Source organism: Dipodomys spectabilis, unplaced genomic scaffold, assembly GCF_019054845.1.
Source record: "Dipodomys spectabilis isolate Male_0828 unplaced genomic scaffold, ASM1905484v1 ptg000001l, whole genome shotgun sequence".
NCBI lineage: Eukaryota > Metazoa > Chordata > Mammalia > Rodentia > Heteromyidae > Dipodomys > Dipodomys spectabilis.
This window is the reverse complement of record NW_024870678.1, coordinates 16,011,369-16,026,267: the sequence shown is the minus strand read 5'-3', so window position 1 is coordinate 16,026,267 and position 14,899 is coordinate 16,011,369. Positions and strand designations below refer to the sequence as shown.

The following is a 14,899-nucleotide window of genomic DNA, read 5'->3' as shown; positions in this document are numbered from 1 at the left end:
TTGTTGCAATGGGTCCACCCGTATCCCTAGAATAACATTCATGTTTTCAAAATATACTCCTCCGTGTTCTCATTAAACTTAGTTCCTATGCCTATAAACCCTCTATCATATATGATAAATGATACTAGGTTATCTGTTTAAACATCTAGTCTTCTACTGGATTGTTCTTGGTTTTGTTTGGTTTTGATGGTACTGAAGTTTACACTTGATAGGCAGTCACTATATTACAGTCCCTTTTTTCACTTACTCTTGAGATAAGGTATTGTGTTATTTTCAGATATGAGTCTGGACTATCATCTACATATATTTTAGGTATTGGTCATAGCATGGATGACATGTCCATGCAACTATGTCTAGTTTCTTTCTGGACTATGTAAAATTATGGGATTTTCTACTTAGGGTCTTGAACTCCGGTGCTCTGATTCTCAGCCTCCCAAGGAGCTAAGATTATAGACATGAGTAACTAATATCCAGCTTCTGCAGGACTCTTGATTGTACCTTCCCAATATTCTGACTATCCTACTCAGTTATGAATTCATATGGATTCAGACTAGCATCATAAAGAATTTAAAATTTTTATTTAACAAACAAAATACAAACAAGACCATACTAAAGCTACCAGCACAACTATGTTTCTTGCAGCATTATTTATCATAGGTAAGATATGGAACCAACCCAGATGCCCCTCAGTAGATGAATGGATCAAGAAAATATAGTATATATACACAATGGAATTCTATGCCTCCATCAGAAAGAATGACACTGGCTCCTTAGTTAGGAAATGGAAAGACTTGGAAAAAATTATATTAAGTGAAGTAAGCCAGGCCCAAAGAAACATAGGTCCCGTGGTTTCCCTTATTTGCAATAACTAGTATATGTCTGAGACAAGCAGAAAAGGTCAGATAAGTTGAAGTTCGATGAAATGAACCCCATGATAAGTATTCAAATGTTTTTCTTTCTTGCGATTGTTTCTAACATATTTATAAGATGATTTCTTTGTTGCTTTGTATGTCCCTCCCTCTCGGTATAACCCCTGCTTTCACTGTGTTTGATGTCGGTATAATTTGTGGAGGGGAAGGACAAAAACAAATCGTTTAACTAGGGATACAGGTGGACCACTGCAACAATGAGATGTATAAGTCATTATGTTGAAAAACGAACTTTACAACTTTGGTGGTGGGGGTGAGGATCGGGTGAGGGGAGGTGGGGGGAGGATAGGAAGGGATGGGAAGGGGAAGCAAAGAGGAGGCAACAATGCTTGATAAGAAATGTACTCGTTATCTTGCCCATGTAATTGTAACTCTTCTGTATGGTATTCTCACCATAAAAAAAAATAAAGTGTGAGAATTAAATAACTAAACTTCAACTCCATTGATAGATGACTCATTTAAAAAGGTAATTAATTAGTTGAGAGCATCATTTAGAGGCTTACCAGATAACTATCAAAAGTGATTTAAAGCTACCAAACATACTCGTGGGCAGTAGTGCTGAAAACAATAAATGAGAAAGACAGGAAATGATGTTTTAGAGGTCACCAACTGTAGTTCTTCTAAATGAAAGTATATGATCCCTCAAGCATCACATTAAATGGTATATTTACTCTTGGTTCTCATAGGATTTCAGAATAAGTCTTGATACAGTTAAGATCGAATAGGTTTAATAATATAGTATAAAGAGTTAGTATAATTTAAAATAAAACCTGGGAAGAGAGCGTCATTATTTATTGTGTCATATTCATAAAATAAGGCCTTAGTAATCAGTTCAAATATGAAGCCAATAGTAAAGTAAATGTTTAGCTACAAAAGCTTTTAACCTAATTGTACTATGTTGAATCATAGGCATCGTAGAAGGACTAAGTTGATGGTGATGTTTTGTTGTCATGGTTTTATACCAGACAATATTAGACCGTATGTTTATGAGACCTCCCAAAAGTTTCCTTGGCACTAGAAAGGTGATGGATCATAGTACAGATAACAGCCCAAGGCTTGTAGCCCAGCTTTGTTCATTATCATTCAATTGCCATACTCTTATCACGGCATCTAGTACCGATAGGAAATACCATTTCAAAAAGTTATCACATCTATAAAACTGTAATTCAGGGACAATATACTCTTTGCTACATGTTTTAGGGTTTTAGACATGAGTGATATTGCCATAAGGTGAAATAGACATCTAATTATGAGAAGCCCAGCAAGCACATCTTGTTAACCGATCATACCTCGTTCTCCCTTCTGACACTTCTTTCTTTGCACTGTACACTTTCTTGTCTCACTTGTAGGAGGACACAGGTTACCCTTTGCTGAAGGATGCTGGATTATTTCTCGAACCCGTGTTTCAGTCCCTCTTTTGAAGCCACACGTTTTTCCTTTTTTTGTGCATTGACTCCAAGGACTCCATTCACCGGCCTCACAGTGCACTAAAACAGGAGAACAGAAACAGCCTTAGTTGATTTGCAATCACTACCAGATTGCTAAATCAGGAAAGGTTAGCTTTCAGCAACACTTGCCCAAATCCTGAGGTTAAAATCCTGTAGATCAAAGTTGTAGAAGATGTCTTAAGTGAAAAACAAAGAGAATGCAAGAGGCAGAGATGAAATATTTCAGGCTTTTTTGGTGCTCATATCAGGCAACTTCATTCTTACATTGAGTTTGCTATTTCCTGTACTTTTTGTTCTAGGTTTCATTAACCAAGATACTATATTATATAGTTACTCACAATTGACCAGTGCTTTACAATTTCTAGAGCACTGTTATAATTATTGAGTGATCCTTACTAGAGCTTGAGAAATATTGTGATAGTTTGTTAGAAAATGGTTTCTCAAACGTCACCTAGAAAAGGTTTTCTCAAACTTGAGCATGCATCAAAAGGGCTAAAAATATTTTTTAGGTGAAACATTGAATCATATCCCTAGAGTTTCTGATCTAGTCGTCTGTGGTGTACCTGTCAATTTGCCGTCCTAATAATGCAGATAATGGTGATTTGTAGATACTGGGAACATCTTTTGAGAACCTCTGTGTTAGAAGATGGTTGAGTGGAAAGCAAACGCAGGTTTTCTGGCCCACACTTGCTATTGTTTCCGATTTCCTATTTCTTGTTCTACTTGATACTTACACAGGACCAACTAATTAAGGTAAATTTCAGGTCAATTTCAGATAAGAAGCTGTTTCTAGAATTAACTTGAATGATCCCTAAAGGGAACTGATAGGACCTTTTTGAAGATTTGTTTTTGCAGGTTTGTTGTTTCGCTTTTTTGGTATACAGTCATCCCTTCAATAATAGCTTAAGTTTTTTTTTTGGGGGGGGGGTAGGGGTCCGGTCGTGGAGCCTGAACTCTGGGCTTGGGCGCTGCCCTCAGCTCTTCAGTCAAGGCTAGCACTCTACCACTTAAGCCACAGTGCCACTTCCAGCTTTTTTTTTTTCTTTTTCCTTATGTGGCGCTGAGGAATTGAACCCAGGGCCTCATGCATGCAAGGCAAGCGCTCTATCACTGAGCCACCTTCCCAGCCCAATAGCTTAAGTTTTATAGCAGAGTTCTGTACTTCTGATTAGAAGAAATATAATAAAGTCTATTCTTTCTGATTTTGAAGTTGTCTACTACTATATAGCCCAGTGTGTTCTCACTTAATCCTCCTGCCTAGCTTCCCAGTGCTGTGAGGAGAGGCTTAACTCCCCCATCCAGATGAAAAGTGCTGTTCTTTGATTTATGACCACAAAAGTTGCTTCCTTACAACAATGGAAACAGCTTCCAACAAAAACTCTTCAGAATGACACAAGACCCTCAGTCCTCATACCATCTCCTACTGTCTTCTGATTTGATGAATCATTATGTTAGAGCAGTATGTCTGATAATAAACTTGAGAAAAATAACCTAAATGTTTTAGAAATTTAAGGCCTTTCATGATATATTTTCCACAGGCTTTCCTAGTTTCTTTAAGGTACCCTTGATTAAACTCAAAGTTTGATAAAACCGATTAGATAAGTCAATTTGTTTCTATGACTTAATTGAGATTTAGTCAACCACTTACAAAATAGTCTTGTGCTTAGCTCTGCCATTGCAATTTTGATTAAAGAGTATGACAACCATGTGACTTGATGATACAGTCATTTCCAGGTTATGTCCACCTCATCTCAAAATTAATGATTGATACTAAGGAATCTTTAACATATAGAAATAAAAAGTCTCCAAGAAAGCAAATGGAAAAGAAAGCCTTAAAAATCATGAACTTCTCTTTTGCCAGGTATTAATCCAATGCCAAAATGTTTTGTTAGTACCAGGTAGATAGTTCATAGCCATGAGGACAAAATAGTTCTACAGAAATACTGTAGAATAAACTTACCATATTAGTATCCAAATAATGTTACCGGAAAATAGAAGACTGAAAAATGTTAAAGGTGAGTATGGAGTGATTTAAATTAAACTTAGGTCACTATATGAGCAATGTAACTAGAGTACTAATTAGTTAAGAGATAAGTAAGAAAAAGCAGAATTGTTTTCTCTGGATTTCTCCTCTCTCATTTATGAAGAACAATTTTCACACTGGCAATCTTTAAGTACTCTCCAGTGAAGTAAGCATGAGCTCCCAGACCCTAGAGATGGCTATGCTGGATTTGATCATCAGTCTGAGACAGAGTAAAGTGGATTTGGACGAAAATTGAACTGGAAATCCTACCAATAATGGCCTACCCATGCCTTTATTCTTTTGTTCTAATTCTTTTTTACTAACTGCATGGATCCATAGATAAGACTGCAAGAATGTATTAGCTGCTATTGGGTATTGGCATTGGGATACCTCCTCATGCAAGAGGAAGCAAATATCTAAAGCACACAATGGAAACATTGAATCCAGTTGGGTCCAAGAGGATGCTTACATTCAATTTGACCTGAAAAGCATGGAGAGATAGTTTGTGATATACATCTTTCATGCCAGCTCTATATCAGAGAATATCTTCCTTGCTAGTGATCAGTACATTCAAGTTAAAATGATACAATGGTGTAGATCATAGCAACACATTGTGTTGGGTGACCAATGAAGAGCCAAGCACAGGAGCTAATCATAGCACAAAGGTACAGTATATCTGTGGGGTCAACAGTCAACATTTTACTTTTGCAGGTCTTAGTTTTCCTACTTCTTTTTTCTTTTCTTTCTTTCTTTTTTTTTTTTTTGTCGGTCGTGGAGCTTGAACTCGGCCTGGGTGCTGTCCCTGCGCTCTTCAGCTTGAGGTGAGCGCCACAGCACCACTTCCGGTTTTCTAATGATTTATTGGAGAGCAGAGTCTCACGGACTTTTCTGCCCGAGCTGGCTTTGAACCATGATCCTCAGATCTCAGCCTCCTGAATAGCTAGGATTATAGGCGTGAGCCACCAGCGCCCAGCTAGTTTCCCCACTTCTTAAAGGAACAAGCTGAAAGTCTTTGTGTAATTTTCCCTGAAAATTTGGGCCAAACCTATATGTGTTATGCTTTTAGGATAGATACCATCTTGTGGGAGATAGCATTTTGGAGTAAGCAGCAAGAGCCAGTCCTAAAGAAAGATTCTGATTTACACTACTACTGTGTCCATCTAGTTTGTACCTGCAAAATGAACCAAAGATATCCAATAACCTTTGCACAGCTAGTGTCTACTTTAAAATATTGAAACTGATTAAATTTGTGTAGTTTTACTGATAAATGGTTTTAAAGGCTAATCCAAAAATGGCAACTGTATGATGGTCTCTCTTCCAAAAGAACACTAATAAGTTTCACATAAATAGCCTCTTAAGAGTGAGTACTATACCTGCAACAACTAACAAAGTTTAAATACTTTTTCTTGAATTAAGAAACGCCATAATCCTTTGGTAATAAAAACTGAATTTCTGTCCTGGAATATTTAACAAAGTGTTTCCTCTTTTTCCACTATTTGGAACTTATTATGGCTGATCATCAGCCCTTAGGACGTATAAAAGCGATGAACCTGAAGTGCTTTCTCATGTACCTTTTACCCTTTCTCAAGTTGTTTTTCTGTTTTTATTGACTAGATAAAAGACTTTTTCCAAAGAGAGCCATGAACTGATTCAGTATTTTTTCCCCAATGCTTCTGAGATTAGCCTTGAAATATCAGCTAAATTTTTTTCTGTCTATCAAAACCATTGTTCAGAAATAAAAGGTTGAGGTAGGTTTGAAATAGTCAAGCCACCACCTCATAGTCATTACACCAGCTCTTTAGGTCCTGGTGGAGCTGTACTGAGGGAACCCTGGGGCGGTCCCGGAGACTATCCTGTACTGAATCAGGAGGGTTTTTGTGCACACATGCCGACATCAGGACAGCTTCAAAGGCTCCTGCAGTTATTGCCCAAGGGATTTTGAGCTTTCCTATGCTGTTTTCCCATTTGGTTTAGCATCTGCTCCCCAAGTGTTCATCAAACTCATAGCTCTAGTAGCTGTACAACCTTTAAAAGAGGGAAAACATAGCCTGACAGTGATCTGTTATTTAGACAAACAACTTGTCTGAGAGACCTCCCCTCCAGGAAACCCAGCCTGCAATTAATCAAACCCTAGCACTGTGTCTTCTGTCAGTTTGAGTGAGCCCCAAATCCTCTCTTTCTTGTTTCCAAGTATCTATGCAAAGAGAACCAGTACAGAGCATATCAAGAGAAAATGTCTCCTCCTTGGAAAATAACTTTGGTTATTGGCTGAGATGAAGCCTAGGTGTTTTTGTCCTAAGGCTGCTTCCTATTGTTGATACAAAATAAATTTCTATAATGATCAGAATAGTTTGAAAAATTGTCATCTGTCACTAAGAAATATTGGTAAGTTACACTCTGACTCGTGCTAAGGCTCTAGGGATGCTTTTATGGTTGTATGTTTATAGAAGATGAGAGAGCCTCTTACAGCAGGTTTCTCAGATCCTTGTAAGTTAGACTTTGAGAAGCACCTTCGTGGAGACTGACAAAATCCTCTGAGTTGTTTCTCATCTATTCTAAATCTAAGAGTTCTTGCTCACCAATACTGACGCACTCCATGGTGTGGTTGTTAGCTTCCAACCCTTCGGGGCAATTGTCAAGGCACTTTCCAAGATGTAAGTAAAATCCACTTTTACACTTTGTGCAGAAATTTTTGTTGAAACAGGTATCACAGTCAGCTTTGCATTCTGAAAAATATAAGTGAAACATGTTTTCATGATCCTCTCTAAATTATGGTTGACCATATAAAACAAACACTTGAGACTAAAAGTTATTTTGCTAAACTACATTAAGGGTTTCTCGGCCACGAAGTGGATTTATATCAGTTGTTGATTTCAAAATCTTTATACCGGTTGCTGAGTCAATTTTGCTGTTTGGGTATAGAATCTGAAACATTCAGAGCACGCAATTGTGCTCAAGAAGGTTCACATTTTGAATCTTCAGCTTACGGATGGAGATGCTACCAGGAAACTGTATGTCAATATTGCAATGTTTCTAGGCTCTGGCATTTTAGATAAGGAATAGTCAACCTGCATAATACATTATATATATATATATATATATATATAATTTGTGTGTATGTGTAGTGTACATTTTATATACAAAGACAATGACTATAAAATGAAGTATTGATTGGTATAAAGTGAGAATGAACATGTTTCTATATAACTTTAGACATTGCTTTTGCATTATTCTTGAGGACTCTTTTCAAATTCAAAACATATTTCATTATCCACTCTAGGTGGAGCATTATTCTAGACACTGATGGAAAGGAGTATACAAGCAAAGAAGGAACTGCCTTCCACAGAAGTTGCATTGTAGGAAAATAAGTAGTACATGAAAACAATAGTTGACTCTTACCAGGTGATTACTGTAAACTAAAAATAATTACAAGGGTTTTACAATATTGAGTCATTTAAACTTTATCATAATGCAATGACATGGTCTCTGTTACAATTTCCATTTTACACATAAGGTACATGGATTTCCAAAAGTTTACGTAACTAGCCAAGAACCATAGAGAAGATTGTTTTGTTTGTTTGTTTGTTTGTTTTAAATAAGGCAGTTTGGTTCTAGTGATAGGTGCTCTGGAAAACAACAACAGCAACACTAATAATAAAAGAAAAAGGCAGGAAAAGAAATGGGGAAATTGACTGATAAAGGGGATAGGTAATGGTTATTTGTGTAAGATTGTCAGAGTGCCATCTTTGAGAAGGTAATATAAAAGAATGAAATAAGAGAGCTAGCCGGGTAAAGGTGTGCGCAAACAACTTCAGCAATGCCGGGAGGGCCAGGGTAGAACAATTATTGAAGGGTTTGATGTGGGCAGATCTAAGAAGGGCAGTAAGGCTGGTGCAACATGGGGGAGCCAGAGTTGTATACAGTTCAAGGTTAGATAGTTTTAGGCTATGAGAGATAGAGATACATGTCATGTTTGGATATAGTAATACTTGTTAATTTACATTTTGAAAAGTCAGGTGGTCTTCCGTGTGGAGAGCAGACCTTTTGAATTCCATCGAGGTGCTGCCAGAATTTGTCTTCAAATGATAAAAGAAACGTCTTTAGCTATACTGGAATCTTTCGGAGCCCAAATTAGCTACGTTGATGTTCCAAGTTAAATACTTGGATTTTATGATGGTATTTAAAATTCTGATAGTATAGATACATGTAGTGTTTTTCTATAGGCTCAATGAGTAATAATCATCTTCCCAGCCTTAGCTTTTACATCTTAAAATAAAAGTCGAAGAAAACATGAGTATGTTTTGAAAGTTCGTGGTGATTTTTTTCCTATCCTGAAGGTTGAGTCTATGTATGTATACACAGAGGTTCACCTAAATATGAAGTAAGCACTTTTATTTAGTTAACATTCAATATCCCAGATATCAGAGGCCATTTCAATCTGGTAAAGTCCCCAAGGATGAGATAAAAATATAATGTTGTGTAGGCACTTACTTGTACACTTATTTATATCTGGATATCGAGTTCCATAATATCCACTTGGACATGAAGAGAGACACACTCCTATCTGCTTCATGCCAATTCTTTCCAGAACAAAAAATAGTCTGGGCTTACATGACAAACATCCATTGTAATCTGAACAGGTTGCACAGCCTCCTTGGCAGCCCTGGCTGACGCTAGGATGCACTGAAGAACAAATGCAGAAACACAAAGCACAAAGGTTAACCGTATGTACATACAGGCAGACAGATGTTAAATAGCATTTGAGGACAATGCATACACTTCTTTCATTAACTTATGAATTTGGGGTTCTAAGTGGATAAGGTGTGACTTTGTTTTTCTTCCTTTTTTGTGAGCTTGGCTGTCTCTTACACATATAGTGCCTGTACTCTCAAAATTAATAAAATGTGTGTATTTAAAAACTGAGAACATGTTTGGCTCAAATCATTTATAGAAAATATATGTAAATTATTCTTATTAACCCAGCACCCTGGGAAATAAAGGGTTGGCCGTTTGTGCTCATTTGTACATTGAAATAGATACATTTCACTTATGTGTAGTAGGTTTTCCATTCATGTAACAGATAAAAAGGATGCCTCTAGTTTATTCAGCAAACTAGGACTTAAGTACAAACTAGGGCTTAACCTGAGCAAGGCCACTAAGATCCAGAATATGTATTTTCCACTCTAGCCTACTAAAAAGACGATTTTGCTCTTTGATTCTATTGACTGTGAAACTGTACTAGCTATTTACTACACTTCAATACATCCTAGAAATATTTCTTCTCATGTGCGTTTAATAATAATCCATTCAATTTGATATAAAGGTGAAAATGTGATATATAGATCTGACCAATAATGAATCAGATGTGAGTGTGTGGTTGTTTATGTTCAGTATTCTATCTTTTTGGAAATAAATATCATCATTTCTCTGCTCTCATTTCCCACATAGTCAAGTGAAAAGCACATTTGGTGAGTATGTACTTGTCTTACCTGAGGATCTTTGCTACATATGTTCTTAGCTTTACAAGGGTCAGCAATGCATGAGGTATGTGTTCACTAGTAAGTGTGGACAATGTAACCAAACATTTGAGAGACTTGTGTATTTTGAGATTGAGGTTTTCCCCCCACTTAACCTTCTAGGACCATTAACTATGGATGATTGCACAGAATCTGCTAATGAAGAGGCATCTGTCCTGTAGCTGGTGTTGGGGATGATTTCCACTCCTAAACGTGTTCTCTAGTGACACATAATGCCAACCTTTCAGGAGGCATATAAAGAACAATAATGCTCCTTTGAGGACCAGAGGTTGATGCACAGGAATCTGAAAGCATCCCAAAATGTAATTGCTGTCTTTTAGGTGGTGAAAGGTGAAATCTCTCATACACCTTCCATTATCTGTGTGCTGCCATTATCTCTATGGGTATGTTGGGTTATTAAGTTCTTTGAAAAACACAAAATCTTCCCCCTCCCATCTCTGTTGGAAAGTACCCCAAACACTATAGAGCTTTACTAGAGGGTTGCATGGTTTAGCTGCAGAGAGGTCACTCAGTTGACCATCATCCTCTGCCTGGAGGAGACCATCTCTGAGTCAACCACAGGAACCACAAGCAGCTCATTCTCATTCCAAGACATTTTGTAAATAAACTGAGGAAGCGCGTGGGGGAAGGGAAGTCTGCTTTTCCTGTACATGCTCTTTTGTGGGACGGCCCGTCCTATAAAGTGGCACAGGAGGTTTAGACATTATGGGACCTGGGAGACTTGTAAGTGAAAACGGCCTTCCAAGTAACAGGGTCATTTTTCATGCCAGGAACTCCACATTGGAGACTTACAGAAAATGTGTGCATATTTTAAGCAGGGTAACACCCTCCAAAAGGCAAAGGCAATAGAAATTTATAGACTGAGAATCAATCAGTATCCATTTGAAGAAGTTAGATATGTAGGTAAAAACCAGTAGCACTTATCCATGAGAATTTTTTAAATGGAAATATGCGCTTCATTTGAAATAAAATTGCTTCTAAGTTCAAGGCACTATGTGACTTAGAGTTCCATGAAAATGGGTGGGATTTGCTCATGTAGAGGTGCCTTTGACACTGAAATATAGGCAGTAGTAGAAAATACATAATTGGAAATTTTATTACCCTGAAACCTTTGTTAATTATCAGTTGTTAATAAAAACACGACATGTACTTACAGCTTCAAATACTGACATTCCTTAAGGTAAGGAATTGAAAGCCATTGAAAAAAATCACTTTTTTTGGAAGTTTTCAAACTTCTCCAAAAGAGATGTCTCTTTTGGAGCAGTCATGATTGACAGCATTTTTCTCTGAAATTATAACACGTGCTGGAATGCCATGCTCAATTTTCTCTAAAACTTGTACTGGTGAAACAAAGAAAGTCAATGCTGGGATAAAACAACTCTGTTTGCCTTTTGCATAGTTCATCTTCATAGGAAAAGGTTTTAAAAACATGAATTTTCGAAAAGTCGAAGAAGATCTGGTTGTCCAGCTTCCCAGTGAATATCTGTGTTAGTCAGTTAATTTAAAAAAATCAGGTAATGAATTTTTAATGCAAATGATGGCAAACTAGCTCCTCAAAAAAAAAAAAAAAAGGTGAGTGGTAATTGAGATAATCAAGTTCAGTGTCTATGATTTTATATTCTCATGGTTGAGAATTAACAACTGCTTTGTTGTGCTCTGTATAAGGATCACTCAAATTATAGTCAGTATTACACAACTAGATACAAATTTCCCAAACATCATCTTAAGGCAAGAGCTTTTACTTTTTATATGGAAACCACAGAAAACTTTGGTCTGGATTGACCGTAATAACTCTTTCAGTCATAAACTCTTGATTCTAAAACAGAAAATAGAATTTTACTTTTATTATGCTTCTTCCTTCTCTTTTATTTTCAAAAAAGGAAACATTCTAATAAAATAACTTTATTTTATATTCTGAACTTCTTTTTCAAATAACATTTTCTATTATTTAATAAAACTATAATATATTGTATATTAGTGGAAATCAGAAAGGTAAGGGATGTTTCCTATATCTAAGATTTCAACTTAATCTTAGAAAATAAGTTGGCCTTTTCTTGGCACATACATAGCCGTGTAGGGCCAGAGGAGGAACACCACAACTTCACAAACTGAAGAGAAGGGAATGAGTTTGACACAACTGGTGCTAAGTAGTGAGAGAAGATCTAGCTAGGAAACAAAGACTAGATCTGGATTATGGAATACTTTGTGAGACATGCCAAGGATGCTATTCTATAGATATTGAGTCTTTCAGTCTAACAAGTGATAGGATGAGATTTCTGTTACAAAAGGGCCTTCCTTGCAGCAAGGTAGACTTGGTACTTGGCTGATTGCAATATAACATATAATAGAGGTATTGCATATGAAGCATTGCATTGTGAAGAGCAAGGGATGCACATTCTAAGGATAGTCACAAGGTGAAATCCACCAAATCTATAGACCAAGTGAATGGAGAATGATTAAGATAGGGGATTTGAGAAGGTATGTTATTTTTTCTGGCCAGTAAAATGGAGAGAGGTCTACTGGGGAGAGAAGTCCACAGGTAAAAGTTTAGGACAAGGTGTATGGAACACAGAATCACTAGTTTTCAAGGACAGAACTTATCTTGGATTGGCTATTGGGGATGTATATGGGATGCTCTGTTGGTGGCTGTGGTGGTGATATACTACTGATGCAACAGTGCCTAGAAACTTGCTGCTGTTATGAGTTAACATTAATAAAATATCCAGAGATATTTTATTAATATTAACAGTATCAGAGCACTGGTACCATACACAGTCTTTAACTTCTTGTTTTCAATGTTTATGATGTACCGAATCAATTACAGTGTGAGTACTAAATTCTATTTCTGTAACAATTGAAGTTAAAGCTTCAGGGATTTGCCTTACTTAGTTCCCTTCTAAGGCTCAACTGTAATTCTGCTGCCATCGATTACATTGCTATGTGAAAGAAATTCATTATTAAATATGGTCAAAAGAAATTCATTATTAAATATGGTCCATCACCTCTGGTAGTCATATATTTGCAGTTAGAGAACTTCTAGAAATACAAAATATTAGAGACTTTAGGCTAATAAATCAGGCCTGATGGGATGTAAAGAAGATGCTTAGTACATGAAAATAAATTCTTGATGTCATGATTTAATTAGAAATTAAATTAGTAATTAGAAATTATATATATATATACATATATATATATATATATATACATTTGATAAAAGTCATTTTAAGCCAACCAAAGAACCAGCCAGCCAACCAACAAAAACCTATGTCAAATCTCCCTAAAGGATTCTTTACAACATTTACTGGACACTCTTCTCTATGCCAAGGTCTTTGCAGAAAGGAAAAGAAATGTGTAGAATTCCATCATCAAACTTTCATTTCTTTTTATTTTTCTTCCAGTCCTCTCCTTTTAGAAGGATCTTCACATTAAATCTAAGTTTCTTGAGGACAGGGGGTCTAGTTAGTTGGACAATTTCTTGGTAACTTTCTTGATAAATCCCAGAATTAACAGACAATAACCATTTATTGCACAGATTCTCAATGGAGACTTTGATTATTGAATGGATTTTTAAGTAACATCCAATATTTGTGCTTTTAACATAATAAAATGTTAGGAAAGTAAATATTTAAGATAAATTACCTACAATCTTTGATTTTCAGTGGGTTGTATGTATGAATATCCTATTAAACAATCAGGCACAAAATCACATGGTGAAGATGTTTAATTATGAAACAAATCATTCAAAATTAAGCAATAAAAGATTTGCTAGATGTAATCCATTTAACTAGAGAAAATGTGGGATTTTTTTCTAGACTAAGTTAGAAGACACATTTCTACTATAACTTGGGGTTGGATTGTTACAGAGCCATATTTGAGTTCAGAGTAATGTTACACTCACTGAAAATTAAAGGATATTTCATGGTTCCTCTGGAATGCTTGAAAATGTTCACTTTAAGGAAACTAACACTAAAAATTCGAATTACTTGGCACTTCTCTTTCAAATTTGGTTGAGTCAAGAAAATGTTGAGAATCATGCTTTTTGTTTATTCATAGCTTAAAGCTTCCAAGTTAGAACTGACAAGGTCTCCACAGCATTTAAGCAATTCAGGAAGTTAGGTAGAATGATTAAAATATATACAAAAGGTTTCTTGAATAAATATGATTACATATTGGGATACGACATTCTTTTACATTCCAAAACTATGACATCTGGATGAACAGAAATTTATTCATAGTCTTCTATTGCTATTGCTAATGATTTGTTGAGAAGACCACATGCTTAAATAGATCTTAGCACATAGATTTGTTATTTTTGACACTTTCTTTATTATTTGATAGTTTTAATACACTAGCTAATAACATTAAGTAAGTTAAAGCTCACCTATTATTTAAATATACAAATGTAATTTTACATGTGTTCATTTGTATATACATATATGCATCTACATAATATATATTTGCATGCACCCTCATGCACACACACACTACATATTTTATATATTTTCTCCAAAGCAATAACACAGACATCAATTCACTTATAACTTTTAGGACTGCATACTCTGTTACATTTTTTTGTGCCACTGAATCAATCTATGTGAAAGTTTGTGCTGCCATGAATGTGCTCACAGTCTTCTTAATGCTCAGTGAAGAACATCATCACTGGCTGCTGAACATAGCCCAACTGGTGACCCACAATTATTATAATATGGGGAAATATACTGTTTTTCATGGAAGTGCTTTCTTTGAGAACTTGGTAAACCTATTTTTTTCTGTTACCAAATAATACTTTCCTGAAGGGAGTCTAATATTTATATTCTATAAATACTTCAAAACAAAACCACAGCTATAAGCCAAACCTAACATTAAATAGCAATTAGTTATTCTTACCACTAAAATCAAGTCAGCTGGAAATATTAAGAACATGACTAGCAAATGATAGTAGCTGTAAAATTCCTGAAATCT

At 35.9% G+C, this 14,899-nt stretch overlaps 1 protein-coding gene across 1 annotated transcript in view; it reads right to left on the bottom strand.

Moving 5' to 3' along the window:
* Rspo3 (R-spondin 3) overlaps positions 1-14,899 on the bottom strand; it is an 81,012-nt gene that overhangs the window by 43,797 nt on the left and 22,316 nt on the right. The window contains exons 2-4 of the mRNA XM_042693397.1: positions 8,892-9,083; positions 6,980-7,126; positions 2,219-2,416 (exon numbers count right to left, since the gene is read on the bottom strand). Coding sequence (XP_042549331.1) covers positions 2,219-2,416; positions 6,980-7,126; positions 8,892-9,083 — 537 coding nt within the window. The remainder of the gene's footprint in view (positions 1-2,218; positions 2,417-6,979; positions 7,127-8,891; positions 9,084-14,899) is intronic.